Source organism: Rhinopithecus bieti, unplaced genomic scaffold, assembly GCF_001698545.2.
Source record: "Rhinopithecus bieti isolate Rb0 unplaced genomic scaffold, ASM169854v2 scaffold_7681, whole genome shotgun sequence".
Classification (NCBI taxonomy): domain Eukaryota; kingdom Metazoa; phylum Chordata; class Mammalia; order Primates; family Cercopithecidae; genus Rhinopithecus; species Rhinopithecus bieti.
In genome coordinates this window covers 4,100,150-4,114,987 of record NW_016806571.1, presented here as the reverse complement: position 1 = coordinate 4,114,987, position 14,838 = coordinate 4,100,150, and the positions used below count along the sequence as shown (strand labels likewise).

The 14,838-nt window shown below is 38.3% G+C and overlaps 1 protein-coding gene across 2 annotated transcripts in view; it reads right to left on the bottom strand.

The window, feature by feature from the left end:
* Nucleotides 1–3,857: 3,857 nt before the first annotated feature.
* The window catches only part of SELENOI (selenoprotein I), a 54,576-nt gene continuing 43,595 nt past the window's right edge, over nucleotides 3,858–14,838 (bottom strand). For both annotated transcript variants that reach the window (XM_017876886.1, XM_017876887.1), the window contains one exon: nucleotides 3,858–10,784. In XM_017876886.1, coding sequence (XP_017732375.1) covers nucleotides 10,686–10,784 — 99 coding nt within the window. In that variant the 3' untranslated portion in view covers nucleotides 3,858–10,685. The remainder of the gene's footprint in view (nucleotides 10,785–14,838) is intronic.

The window sequence follows — 14,838 nt, the reverse complement described above, 5'->3', positions numbered from 1 at the left end:
TGACCTCAGGCGATCTGCCCGCCTCGGCCTCCCAAAGTGTCGGGATTACAGACATGAGCCACTCCGCCCGGCCTGCCAAATTTTTTAAAATACTAAACATTTTTTAAACTGAACAAAGTACAGACAGAGGAAGAAATATTTTCATGGGGTGGACAACTATTGTTTTAGAGGTCAAAGGAATGAAACAAAGAAAGAAAGAAAAACCACTAAACAAGAAAGTCAGAAAGCATGAATGAATTATGATTAAATATGAATGGGAAAATGAATGCTCAATTTTCAATTCCTTTGTAAATAGTTCATAAGTGAGTTAAATTTAGAAAATTGTTAAAACTGAAAAAACTAGATAAAAACATTTATTTGTATACACACAAAAATAAATTAGCATATCTGTTCACTAGGCAATTCTAGTTAAAAGAATCATTGCGAGGAGATCATGGATCTAGTTAGAGCTCATTGGGGTCACAACTACATCAGTTTTATTCAGCATTGTATACATAGCACCTAGCACAATATTTTATATGTAGTATGTGCTCAACAAATATTTTTTTGAAACATATACAGATGTATCTGTATGTTCATTCCAATTACTTGTAATATTAAAAAACTAGATATGACAAAATCCATCACTAGGGGAACCGATAAAGGAATCATGGGATTCTCTAACACAAGAATAAAGGTGACCTAGAAAGACATCCAAGATACATTACGTGAAAAAGGGAAGAGGTAGCACAATATAGAGCCTGAGCCAAGTTTGATTTGAAATGTAGACAGTATGTACACAAGAAAAACAGAGGGAACGCCACAAAGTAGTCGATATCCCTCAGGGGTGGCCTTATGGGTGATTTTCAGATTATCTGAAGATTAAAAAAAAAATGTTTACAATGAGGATAAATCACTTTTGACTCAATAAAACATAAAGTTTATTTATTCGTGTTTTTGTAAGAGAAATAACAGGAGACCCCCAAGAGAGTGAGGCAGGCAAGTAGGGCTGTTACAGATGAGAGGGACTTCGGGAAGGGAGTCAGGTGATGTCCATTCACCTTGATGACTGACCAGCATCCAGACTGTGCTCCTCAACTGGTAGGCAATGCTGGTTCATACTAATAAGCTCATACAGGCCGGGCATAGTGGCTCACGTCTGTAATCCCAGCACTTTGGGAGGCCGAGGTAGGCGGATCACGAGGTCAGGAGTTCGAGACTAGCCTGACCAACATGGTGAAACTCCGTCTTTAGTAAAAATACAAAAATTAGCTGGGTGTGGTGGTGTGTGCCTTTAATTCCAGCTACTCAGGAGGCTGAGGCAGGAGAATCGCTTGAACCCGGGAGGCGGAGGTCGCAGTGAGCAGAGATTGCGCTCTAGCCTGGGTGACAGAGTGAGACTCCATCTCCAAAAAAAAAAAAAAAAAAAACCTCATAAAAAAGCCTGGCTGGCTCGTACTAATAAACTCACAAAAGAAAAACATGTAATTTATTTTAGCAAGTACAACCATCACACAGGCAGTGTGCGTTTTCGTGCCCTGTGACCAGCACATCTCTGTGGGCTGATCTATGAAGGGAATCAAACTCTGACTGAGAAGTCCCTTGATCTGTAGGACCGACTGCCATGGTTCAGAGAGGCTCACAATGGGGATAATTTGCCACAACAACGGTCGAGTCCCTCATCCCTGGGAAGGTTTTTGAGAAATCTGGCTATATGGGCTTCCCGTGCTAAGGAAGGTACCTGGGCATTCACCTTCAGCTTTTATAGCCTTTTGCAGAAAAGAAGGATGAACTGATTTGATTTTATATCTTACTAAGTCTAGTCACACTTAATTCTACATCCAATAAGTTTACACTAACTCACCTTAATTGGAATGTGGGGATGCTGACAAATTCATCAAACATTTAGACCACTTCTTAGGTTATTTCTATCTTTCCATTTGTGTGAATTTTACTAATTAGATTCTGAGAAGGCAATCTTACTGATTTTTAATTTGGGGAACTGCCTTACCACCATCTTCATACACTGCCTCAAAAGGTATGAAGCAGGAAAGAGAGCGGAGGAGGCATGGAAGTCATGAGCTGTCACATGGTTTAGAAAAAAGTTCAAAGAGGCCGGGCGCGGTAGCTCAAGCCTGTAATCCCAGCACTTTGGGAGGCCGAGACGGGCGGATCACGAGGTCAGGAGATCGAGACCATCCTGGCTAACATGGTGAAACCCCGTCTCTACTAAAAAATACAAAAAAAAACTAGCCGGGCAAGGTGGCGGGCGCCTGTAGTCCCAGCTACTCAGGAGGCTGAGGCAGGAGAATGGCATAAACCCAGGAGGCAGAGCTTGCAGTGAGCTGAGATCCGGCCACTGCACTCCAGCCTGGGCGACAGTCTGGAGACTGTCTCAGACTTTTTGAGACTCCGTCTCAAAAAAAAAAAGAAAAAAGTTCAAAGAAAAAAGACAGAGAACTAGATATTAGTAGAAACCAAACACCTACCTTAGTCCACTGACAGTGCTAAACACCCTACATGCATTATTCTCATTCAATCCTTCACATAGTGTAATTGTGGTAAGATTAATCCCATTTTATAGATGAGGAAACTAAGGCTTAGAAAGAAGTAAAAAGCTCTTTAAAGTTTGCAGAGTTGAACATGACTAAGAAACAGCCATTTTATGAAAACTCTGGGAGGTTTTAAGAAAACTCAGAATGAAAAGAAGAAAAATTGAAGGAGCAGTTGTAAAGTTTTCTTTCAGGAAATTTGTGAACAGAGGAAAAAAGATGAGAGTGGCAAGAGGAGTAAGAGCCTTTGGGGGCATAGGTTTTTTTTTTTTTTTTTTAAGTTTTGGTAGCCCCGAGAGTGGTTACATAGTATCTACCTGGTACTTGTCATCAGGAACTTGAGAGGTGTTTGAGGTTTGCAGATAAAAGGGAGGGAATAACTGCTACCACAACCAAGAGCATGGGAGGCAAAGGGATTAAGAGAGAACAGCCTGGGTTAAAACATGGGGCGTTTTCTTCCTGTCTTCAAGCCTGTTACTGAAAAAAAAAATTTTTTTTTTTTGAGACAGTCTTGCTTTGTTGCCCAGGCTGAAGTGCAGTGGCACGATGTCAGCTCACTGCAACCTCTGTCTCCCAGGTTCAAGCGATTCTCCTGCCTCAGCCTCATGAGTAGCTGGGACTACAGGTGCGGGCCACCACGCCCAGCTAATTTTTTGTTATTTTTAGTAGAGACGGGGTTTCACTGTTAGCCAGGATGGTCTCGATCTCCTGACCTCATGATCTACCCGTCTCGGCCTCCCAGAGTGCTGGGATTACAGGCGTGAGCCACTGGGCCTGGCCTGAAATTTTTTTTAAGTACCTACTGCCAGAGCTGAGAGATCAATGTAAAAATGGGAAATATTCTCCTCAGAAGCAATGTCATGTAATGGGAGTTATAGTTTCTGTACTATAATTTAGATGTACTAAGTGTGGTCTAACAGGTTTTTATGGGATTCGTCTGGAAAATTAATACCGTATGTTAACACTTTCTACGGGAAAATGCTTCTAAGGAAGAAACCACCTTACAAACTAATTCAGGTGTGACCCCATCATGATTAGACTATAGAGACTGCCACCACCCAGTTCTGGGTGAGTCAGGAGCAGTATACTATGAAAAGCTGTTACTGCCATCTGCCTCATCTTCTGCCCTTTGAAACAAGTCACAGGATCACAAAATGCCCAGGAGCAAGTGGCTGATCTTTCTAAAAACAGAACAAAACCTTTTCAGTGTTTTGCTTTAAAATAACCAATGATTCCCTGAGACAAGTGGCTGAATATTAGTTTTCTCCCATAGCTCCCTCCCCTTTCGCACTACCAAAGAAAACAAAGAAGACAATCTGAAAACAATTAAAAGGATTTAAAAATTATTTACTTTTACTTTTATTACAATAAATAATTATCAATAATAGTAATAGAATTAAACAATTTTCAATTAAAACCTACTGCATTACTTTGGGGTTTCACAGCAGCAGAAATAAACATAAATCCAGTGGAAAGGGCAAGGCTTCCAGAATCCAGTGACAAGAAACAGTCTGGTCTTGATTATTTGGGCTAGCAATGGGAAACAGTAATACAGATAATGCAAAAACAATGAAATGCATCGGCATACTCTATTTATACATCACATTATCTGACACTTCAAAATATTCCAGCTAAGTAATTTAAGCAAGCCATGAAGCTCTGTTTCTGCAAGTGTTAGAGTTCTCCCCCAGCAAGCCCGTGGCATAACTGCTCCCAGAGCCACCCTCTGGCCAGAAATGGGCCCTATCATGCAGACCTAGAAGCCTCCACCCTGGTGGAAGCAGCCATCTTTCTCAAAGCTCTTTCTGGCTCCCACAACCCATGGTTAAAGGAAAATGGGGAAGTGACATATTTAAAGGGCCTTTCTCCAGGACTGAGATGAACTGGAAGACAGACAGACTGTGGCTCCAGATCAGGAAGAGGCTTCAGAGTAAGGGCCACATGCAGATTAAGTCCACATTAAGAAACAATCTAATAAAGGCTGACCATTTTGCTGATATTCAAGTGGACTGCATGTATATATGAATATAGCATACATACCTATGTAGAGAATATATGCGTACATGTTAAATAGGCATATACACACATCACACCTAACCAGATAAAATAAATGGTACATACATTGCTACTATGAACACAGCAAGGCCCAGACGAATGACTAATATGTTCAATTAAACTACTTGAATTAAACTACTCTCCCTCTCCCCAAAATATTCTGCTTGCGGCAAACATATTCCAGTTGCTCAAGTGGTGTTGTTTCTAGGTTCCTGAGAAGGAATGGAATCGTCCTCTTGTTTTAGAACACTACAGAAAGCCAACTGCAACAGGACCAAGCTAAACAACTCATATATTTGATTTGGCCATGATTCCTGCCACCTATTCTTAGTGACAGGGCATGGAACCTTACTGAGAAAGATATCAATTTCTTTTTCTACAACTGGCTACAAATGTACCGTATTATGTTAGATGGAGGGGGACGGGGGAAGGTGAGCAGCAGGGAGTTTACATGTTGGCAATTATTCATTGTCTTTCCCTTTACCCAGAGAAAATGCTATTTAAAAAAAAAAAAAAAAATCCCGGAAATTTAGAGTTCAATAATGAATTTTGCTTTCTTGGCACATTTTTGAAATGATCATATCATTACACGTAGATAGGTCTTTTTCTCCTGAATGCTCCTCTAGGGAGGCAAGTTATCTAAACAACAAAATAACCTACAAAAAAAGTTAATATTGTGAGTAGTCTCAACTTGTAGTTATTAAACTCAAAGTCTAATGCTGAAAGACAACAGTAATTTAAACAGATTTATTTATTTTTATTATTATTATTTTTTGAGATGGAGTCTTGCTCTGTCACTCTGGCTGGAGTGCAGTGGCATGATCTCCGCTCACTGCAATCTCCATCTCCCAGGTTCAAGCAATTCTCCTGCCTCAGCCTCCCCAGTAACTGGGATTACAGGCACATGCCACCATGCCCAGCTAATTTTTTTGTATTTTTAGTAGTAACAGGGTTTCGCCATGTTGCCCAGGTTGGTCTCAAACTACTCGGCTCAAGCAATCCACGTGCCTTAGCTTCCCAAAGTGCTGGGATTACAGGTGTGAGCCACCGCACCTGCCCCAGATTTATAATGCTATTCACAGATCTTGCAGAATTATAACAGGCTCCTTCTACAACTTGGTTAGTGACATCAAGTACTAACTAAATATGTTCCAGGTCAAGAACTTACTTTTGATATATTCAAAAAGTGCTTGTCAAGAATATCAGAATCTAGAATTCATGGCAAATTGTGTATCTTTTAATAAAAACCTTAAAATAAATTCTAACTGTAATTGCCACTCATAGAAACTGCTCAAGAGAAGATATTACCCAAAGAGACATGAAATATCCACAGCATTTAGCTACTCCCTGCGTCTTCAGTACTGTCTCTAACTTCAATTGTAGTATCTGCTGCTGAAAAGAGCAATCTGCTTCCAATTTCAACATAGCATTAAGGTACTCTATAGTCATCATCCAATATACATGCTTTAAAAACAGCACTACTCTGATTTAGCCTGGCTTTCTAAGAATGATTCTCTGGAGAGAAAGACCATATGAATGATCTGTGGAAGACCAGAACAATCCTGCTGCGGTCCAAATGGATTTTCCTAGAGACAAGCCTTTGTTAAAATATTCTAAAATCAGTGTACATGGCACCTTCCAATTCTGGGAACCTGGCCTTTCTAAGCATATGCAATACAACCCCCTTGCTTAAGCTACCTGTGAGAGAGCTACAAATGGCAAAACTTCTTTTGCTACTCTAAATATTAATGCATTAAAGTTCTGTCTAGATAGGGAGCAGATCCCTGCTTTAAAAAAAATAGATTATTATCTCTTGCATATTTGTTTACTAAAGAGCAAAGCATATTACTAGCATGCAGGCTTTAAAAGTTACATTTATTCTGCACTGTAGAAACACTGGAAATGAACAGCCAACAAATCCAATTCCCACAGCTCCATGCAAGGAAGAAGCATATCACCACTTTCTCTGGAAAAGTTAGACAACCACGATTAACCATACACCCTACAATAACTGCCTGCCAATGTCAGTCATTTGTAGCACTGTCAAACATAAAAACTAAAATATGCAAATCACATGGGTTACATAATCAATAAAGGAAAATCAGAAATTTACTTAAGCTTCCTAAAATGCCCAGAGCATCATACGTTCAAGTTTCAGAGATTTAACACCGTTTTACTTTTAAAACTGTCACTTTAAATGTACATGTCAAAGTGCTTCAAATGTAGCATACTAGTTAAAATTCTTCCTGGAAGGTTCTAGTGCTGGCAGCTAACTTACTCAAGTTATTCACCCACAGGGTGTTCAAGAAAGGGCATGCTGCCTTACAAAGACACCTCAATGGGACACAGAAAATTCTGGTCTGACTTCACAAATTTTCTATAGGGTACTTAAATCCAGAACTGAGGTCAAGATAAGGCCACTCTGAACACAGGCATCAACACAACCAAAGATTTCTGTATCTGGTTTTGGTTCTTTGGGGATCCAAAGTCAAAAGTTCCAGCCCATCAAGCTTACTTTGTTCCCTCTGGCACGTTCCCAGTCCTTGACTAGTCGAGATCTAAGGCAATCAAGGAGGTCTGAATGTGGCAACATCTAGGGGCAACAAGGCAAGACCTGAGAGGGCAGCCTCTCTCCTAGGTGGTGGGTAGTTAAGAGGAAACCCAGGTGAAGAACGAAGACGAAGAATTACAAATAGGCTTCTATATAAAATATAAAGGGGAAAAGTGCCTCTGACTCAAACACCTTCAGATTATCTTTTTATTCTTCATAGGTCATAGAGTCAAAGTCTGTTATGGAAGCAAGGTACATTCCAAATGCATTTTGACTGACTACAAAAATAAACCAGTTCTTTGAAAACCACACTTAGGAAACTTTCAAATTCATAGGATATTTCAAATTCACAGGATGTTAAAGTCCCTTCTTCCCTTTAAAGTGGAAACTACGCCTGCTTTTTCCTTTGTATATTCTCCCAAAGCTCAGGCTCCAGGTCATAATCAATACTCTTTTGGTACCTATTTAGAATTCGGGTAACTCTAGACATACACTCCCCTCCTCTCAGTGCCTCTATATTAGAATAAATAACATGATGGTATGAGTACTGTAACATCCTAACCACAATCAGCATTTAGCTTTGTTTTCAAAATTAGAATTAAAAGTATTTCAATAATGACATTAAAATGACAAGGAGGAATATTTAGCTTTTTATTTGGAAGTTATTCACTCTATTACCCTTAAGACTAAAACCTATAAACTCTATCAATTACCTATTTGTGGAAGAATGACACTGCAAACCGTGGCAATGTCAAACTGTGTACTGCACGAAAAGCATGGATAATATGAAAGGATCACAAAAGGCAGCATTAGCATTCTCTATCCAGGTATTATTTAATCTTTTTATCCCATGCCCCCCTCAAATATAGGAGAATTATTATCTGATAAGCCTGAAAGCACTTTTTTAAATACCATAACCTAAAAAGACACTTCTTACAGGTATATGCAACTTTGGTCAGCAGAAAACACAACACGACCCTCTGGCCTAGCTAAGGCACTCTATTCTGAAAGTACAGAAAACATGCACGTATGCTCCTTATTATGGCATTGCTCCCCAAAAGGCAGCTCACACTGTATGCTGGGGAGAAAGGCTGGGACATGAAGTCACCCACAATTATCATGCATAAGCTTGAGAGACCTTTCATACTTTGGAAATGTTGTAGTAATTGGCATGACATAAATGCACACAGCTATCTGTAATGAAGTCCTGCTTCAGCTGCTATATCTCTAGACAACAAATGGCGGCTCTCAAGATGCACTTTCAAGAGTGGCAGACTAAAACAAGAAAAAGAGTTCGCAGTACACTAAAGATTCACAAGTATCCCGAAACAGTGAATTGCTCAATTTCACTTTCCCCTTGTTGACAGCCACTTTTCTTTCATCGAACAATGTCAATAAAACTGACTATGGCATCATTCTTTACCACCATAGGGAAACAAGTCATACAGTACGGCACAAAACAATTTCCAAATAAATTTGATACAACCAAAAGAGGGCAGAAACACACTTTGGAAGTAAAAGGGCCCCCAAACTATAGAACGTGACCTTAATGCCAGAAGTAAAGGGTATTTTTACTATACTGTACAAGGTCAAGAAAGCCTGTGGTCCAAATCTGTCATTTTATAAATATTTATCAGTTCTTTTCTTATATGATACAGATTAATCTCATTCTTGTGTATAAGGTCAACAAAATGGTAAAATAATTAGCTTAGAAATCTTAAAACAAAGCTTTTTCCCTACCCCCAATTAACACTTTATTCAGTTCAATTTTACAGATCACAAAGAACAAGGTATACAAAAAATAGTTATCGTCACTTAATTGGTTAATTCTCTGACTTCCATGATGGCAATTAACAAACATGGGATCATTATCTGCATTTTTCTGCATCCATTTCTCATCTATTTCCAACGTTCATCTGTGTCTCAGAGAAAGTCACCAAATACACCTCAACCTTTACAATTTTTTAAAATGAGTATAGAACCATGAGCTAGTGCCGTGACTCATTTCTAATAACTTGAATGACAATGATTGGAATTTATAAATTTTAAAATGAAACATCAATTGCAGTTATTTTTTACAAAGCAGCAGACTGAAATTCAACAAAGAAATACACTATAATTAAATTTAACAATGGTCACATTCATAAATAGTTACGAATTTAATTACATATCAACACAGTGGTGCCTATGTTATCCAAGTGCAGCCTGTCCAAAAAAAGGAGGTTTAAGATACACTCTTCATTCAAGCACAAACTTCATTCAGTGAAAAATAAAAGAAAATCAGCAAGTAAATTTCACCACCACCAAATTAAATGAAGACAAGTAAAAAAGAAACAGAATATCCACATCATGAAAAAATATGGTCTACACAACAACTACACTAAAATTAAAGGAATTTTTATGTTTGTCAGTAAACCTCAGAAATTACTCCAAGTCACAGTAACACTAAAGGGGGCATGTACTCAGTAAGGCATATATATCAAAAGTTTTCAAGTGGGGAAATGGACAAGCTGGGGAAGTCAGAATTTCTCTCTGTTTTATCTTGTATGAAATAAAAAACACAGCACCCTACCCTGAAAAAAGAGAGAGGGGAAGGACAGACAGACAGACAGTGAATCAAAAAATTAATTTTGGTCATAGAGAGGTTCATGAAATTCCTAACTCCTATTTATATTTATCTTACAAGGTACTTTTATCTGCATTCCTCAGAAGTCATTATCATAAGACTGGGACTGTCACATGCATTCCTACAATCAGAGCTCACAGGCACCAAATCTCAGGAACCTGCAGCTGAAGGGGGGAAAATGCCACATCTAAACAATGAACCATCCCAATGGGTGAGCTATAATTACAACCCATTCTCAAATTTTCAACTGATTATTTCTCTTTAGGAGAAAATTAAACCACTTATCAAGATCTGTTCCATAATAAAGAGAGCTAGAATACTAGAGAATCTAAATATATATTAGCTAAATGTGTTAGTTCTCTTACCATTTGAGGACAAAAGCCATTTTCAGGGGAAAGAGAAACCAGTATTTGGCAACTGTCTATTGTTTGGTAATCACTGGCATCTCTTGGTGAAGGTGACTTATTTTTATCCTTTCCCTATACTAGATTTGGACTATTGCTACTCCCACTATTACAAAGTACCAAATATGAAAACACACTATGGTTTTCTGAGTGTTATCAGTGATCTGAAACCAATTTTGGTATTTAAAAAAACAAAAAAAACAAAAAGCAAAGCATTTTTAACCCTGCATGAATCACAACATTGTAAACTCATGAAGTCAGAACCACTAGGAACATTTTGCTGGTCTAACATACATTCTGCTCAACCAAAATGTCACATAGTTTTATAAAAAATAAAATAGGCCGAGAGTTAGTAGGTCCAAAATTTCACAAGTTCAGATTACATGTATCATTCCTGCTGTCCAAGTATCATACTGAGATCCCATGTCTGTCAAGCAGATCAGTCTAGTTCAATGGTGATGGAGGAAATATTTACAAGCATTTATTTACAGTACTTCTTTCTGCCCAAAGAAAGATTATTACAGGCCAATATTCTTTTCTTCCATTCCTAGTCAATCTGAGTTTGGTTTCCTCAATGAGAAGGGGTAAATCTGAAAATGGCTGCTCAGCTGCTTTACCTATGAAAAATCAGAACATGAGACAGTGACAAATACGTACCTTATTGTGTTTTTAAAAGCACACAGAATTTACCCTAGAGATAACAGTTTATTGACATGGCAAAAATCATGAGAAATACTGAAAAGGTTTTTCCGGATTAGGACAGCTATAGAGCTAGACAGCTAAATGGGAGTACTAGAACTACCCTGGGAAAGTTTGGACTTAGAACTAAAATCTAGACTCCAGAACCCTCCAGAGCACTCAAATTCACATCCAAATCTGAAAAACTAGAGGATTAGTTGACCTGTAGTATCTAGATCAAGTAATAATATTTATAGTTAGACTCAATATTCAGCTTGCTACACATTTCTAAGTAATCACTCCTAATCCCAATGAAATAGTCGAAAACTAGATCTATGAATTTGGAGAGGCTTTATTAGTTAGGGTATCTCTAGTGGGAAGGCAAGAGCTTAAAGGCCAGGGAGTGTATGTCATTTACTTGATACCCATTATTTACATTTCAGTAGTTAAAGTGAATGTTTTGTGTGGCCTAGCAAGTTTTAACTTCTGGCCAGAAGTTGTAGACGTGGTCAAAGAACACAAAGACAGACAAAAAAGATGATCCTAAGTTGTTTTCCAGTTAGCCTCTTATTTATTTTCCAGGTTTTTAACAATGAAAATGTAGTACCTTTGTAATTTAAAGAAAAGCGTATTTTGGTTTGGTTTGGTATGTTTGTAGCTTTCTAAAGATATGCTTCTAAAAGGCTATAGTAAATGAAAACAATTTAAAAAGACACTGGCAAATGGATATTCTATGTCATGCATATACTGATGAAATATCAGGAAAAAGGCCCAAGAGTGTTGCTATAAGGCATATAAGGTTACATTTGTAAAATAAAACAAAATAATTATGTCTTGTAGCACAATTCATCACAGCATTTTTCTCCTTAACAATTGTATCTAGTTTGTTCTAACAAATGAGGGCAACTTTGTAGAGAAACACTAAGGGAAGAAAGCCCAAGTTTAGCAACATATGCAAGGTATAAAGTTGTTATCAAGCGTGATAGCTGCCTCTCCCACTTAAAAACTGTGTATGAAAATACAGAAGATATTTTTTTTCTCAAATGGATTTACAGCAGGGTTCCTTTCAAAACAAGCACACCAAATAGAAATGTTTGAAGAGTCATAAAAGTGTGAATACCCTGTCACAACCCCATTCCTATGAAATTATCCTCGGAAAATAAAGTAAATGAAACAAAAATATTCCAGATTGTTTACGCCAACATTTTTTTCTTTCTTTCTTTCTATTTATTTATTTTTTATTTTTTTTGAGACAGGGTCTCACTTTGTCACCCAGGCTGGAGCACAGTGGCACCATCTCAGCTCACTGCAGCCCTGACCTCCTGGGCTCCAGTGATCCTCCCACCTCAGCCCTCCAAGTAGCTGGGACTACAGGCCTGCACCACCACACCTGGCTAATTTTTTTGTATTTTTTGTAGAGACAGGGTGTTGCAATGTTAGCCAGGGTGGTCTCGAACTCCTGAGCTCAAGTGATCCACCCGCCTCAGCCTCCCAAAGTGCTAGGATTACAGGCATGAGCCACCACACCCAGCCTAGGGCAATATTTCTAATGGTGAAAATCTGGAAACAACCTAAATGATTAACTGTGCTGTGCAGGGTCATTATTAAGTAATCTCCTTGGTGGAATATTGCACAGCCTATGTTAAAATATGTAAAATAATTAGAAAAGAATGTTAAGTGAAAGAAAAACCACATGGTTCTGTTTGATTTCATTATATCTGTATTCGTCCATTCTCCTAAAATTAGTTTTAGAAGAAAATATCAAGCTTACAAAACATTTCTTAAAATCTCTTTTCTTCTATATTCCCCCTTATTTATTAATTTTGCTGATGAGGGCTCAAGAATAACATACATGAAGTAAAACCTCAAATAACGCAAAAGTCTTCCTTCAGTTTGAAATTCTAATCTCCCTCACCACAATTGCTGCAAACTGGGCAGCGGGAGGGAAAACGCACTACACAACCAATTATAGTTTCTTTCCAAATGTTGTTAATGAACAATAAAAATGCCCCTAAAGCTAAAGAAGCAAGTGAAGAAATCGATAATCAACAAATGTGGGCCGGGCGCGGTGGCTCAAGCCTGTAATCCCAGCACTTTGGGAGGCCGAGACGGGCGGATCACGAGGTCAGGAGATCGAGACCATCCTGGCTAATACGGTGAAACCCCGTCTCTACTAAAAAATACAAAAAACCAGCCGGGCGACGAGGCGGGCGCCTGTAGTCCCAGCTACTCGGGAGGCTGAGACAGGAGAATGGCGTCAACCCGGGAGGCGGAGCTTGCAGTGAGCTGAGAGCTGGCCACTGCACTCCAGCCTGGGCGGCAGAGCAAGACTCCGTCTCAAAAAAAAAAACAAAAAAAAACAAATGTGATTATCTGATCCCATATAACTAAAGGCTCAAACAGTTTACAATTCTACTCACCAAGAAAATGGCTTATACATACCCACTTACAATAGGAACTAATTCCTCACAATAATTATCCAGCCTTAAAATCATTTGTAATTACAGTAATATACTCATTACAGAAACAATATCTGAAATTAAACATCTGGATATTATTCAAAATTTAGAGAATATCCCAAAACCCTTACAGCTACTATAATAAGCTACTTTCTTTTAAAATTTTCCATTGCCTCCTTTCTACTCGGAGGCATTTATTGGTTCCATTTATAAGACCCAAATTGAGCCAATTTTGCTGTAGATTACTCACCACTCGTACTCCATAATGGATGTGGGCCAGAGTAAAAGCCGTTGTTAATGTATACAGGAGAATGCTCTCAACGTAAGAGGCTACTCCTAGGTTTACCACTAAGACAACCAAGAAGAGAGGAACCAGCAACCAATTCAAAGTTGGACACCGGGTACTACTCATTTGGCAAACAATCAGCTGACACTGGACGTTAGTTTAAAAAAATAAGAGAGAAAAAAAGAAAATTTCATTAGCAAAGCACTTCCAAAACTAGTCATTCCAACATTTGAAAAGCATTTAAGTACCTGAACCAACACACTTACATTATCTAAGTTCAGAAGTTCTCATGCTTAGGGGCCCGACTGGACCCCTGGCCCTGCCCAAAACCCATGCACCCTCACAGTGTGTGTCAGAAGAGGCTGGAAGATAACTGAATAAGGATGCTATAGAAGGCATTCTTTCACTGGGCAACAGTTTGAATAAAAGAAATTTCTCTCAATTTTAAGATTCAATGATATGTAAAAAAAAAAAAAATTCAAAATAGCCTCCCACACCCCACACAATTAAGTTTCTTTATAGCAATGATGAAGAAGTGCTACCTCCAGTTCAGTCCCATTGCCATAATTAATATCTCAAAACCTCTTTGGCTTCTTTATTTTGAAGCGCTTACTTAAATATAATTCTTTCAGAGATACTTTTATACAATGCATTAGTGTTTTAGATGTTTAAACCCTATAAAGTCAGCAGGACTTGGGATATTACACACGTTACAAACATGGAAACATAAGATGAGTAGCTAAGTTACAAAATAAAATAAAACTTCTAAGGAACTGGCCTGAGCTAGAACACAGACCTTCTGGCTTTCAGGACTATCAGGGTCTTTTCTCAACTCCTGATCTCTGCTTCCTGTCTGCTCTCTTGCACAGTCCAGCATGGAAAGGAATTTATAAAATATGTTATTACAAAGTTTTAAATTCCACGTTCCTAATCTTAAAATCAGCTGATTTTAAAGTGTGTGTTTTCTCTTTCTCAAAATCTCTTCCAAGCTTCCTAGAATAATCATTTAAGTCTACAGCCATTTCAGTCATACTGGTAATATATTTAGAGTCTAAAGGGAATCTATAAATTTTTTTCCATGAATTCTTCAGCAGGCAGCCAAAATAAAAAATTCAAGTGTGCCACAGTTCCAAAATACTACTGTAGTCTCCAATCCTATTGGTTTCAAAGGGCAAAACAAAAAAATTTTCAGCATTTCAGTTTTGAGGTTACTATTCTTTCGAATTTCTGAAATAAAATCTTTAAATT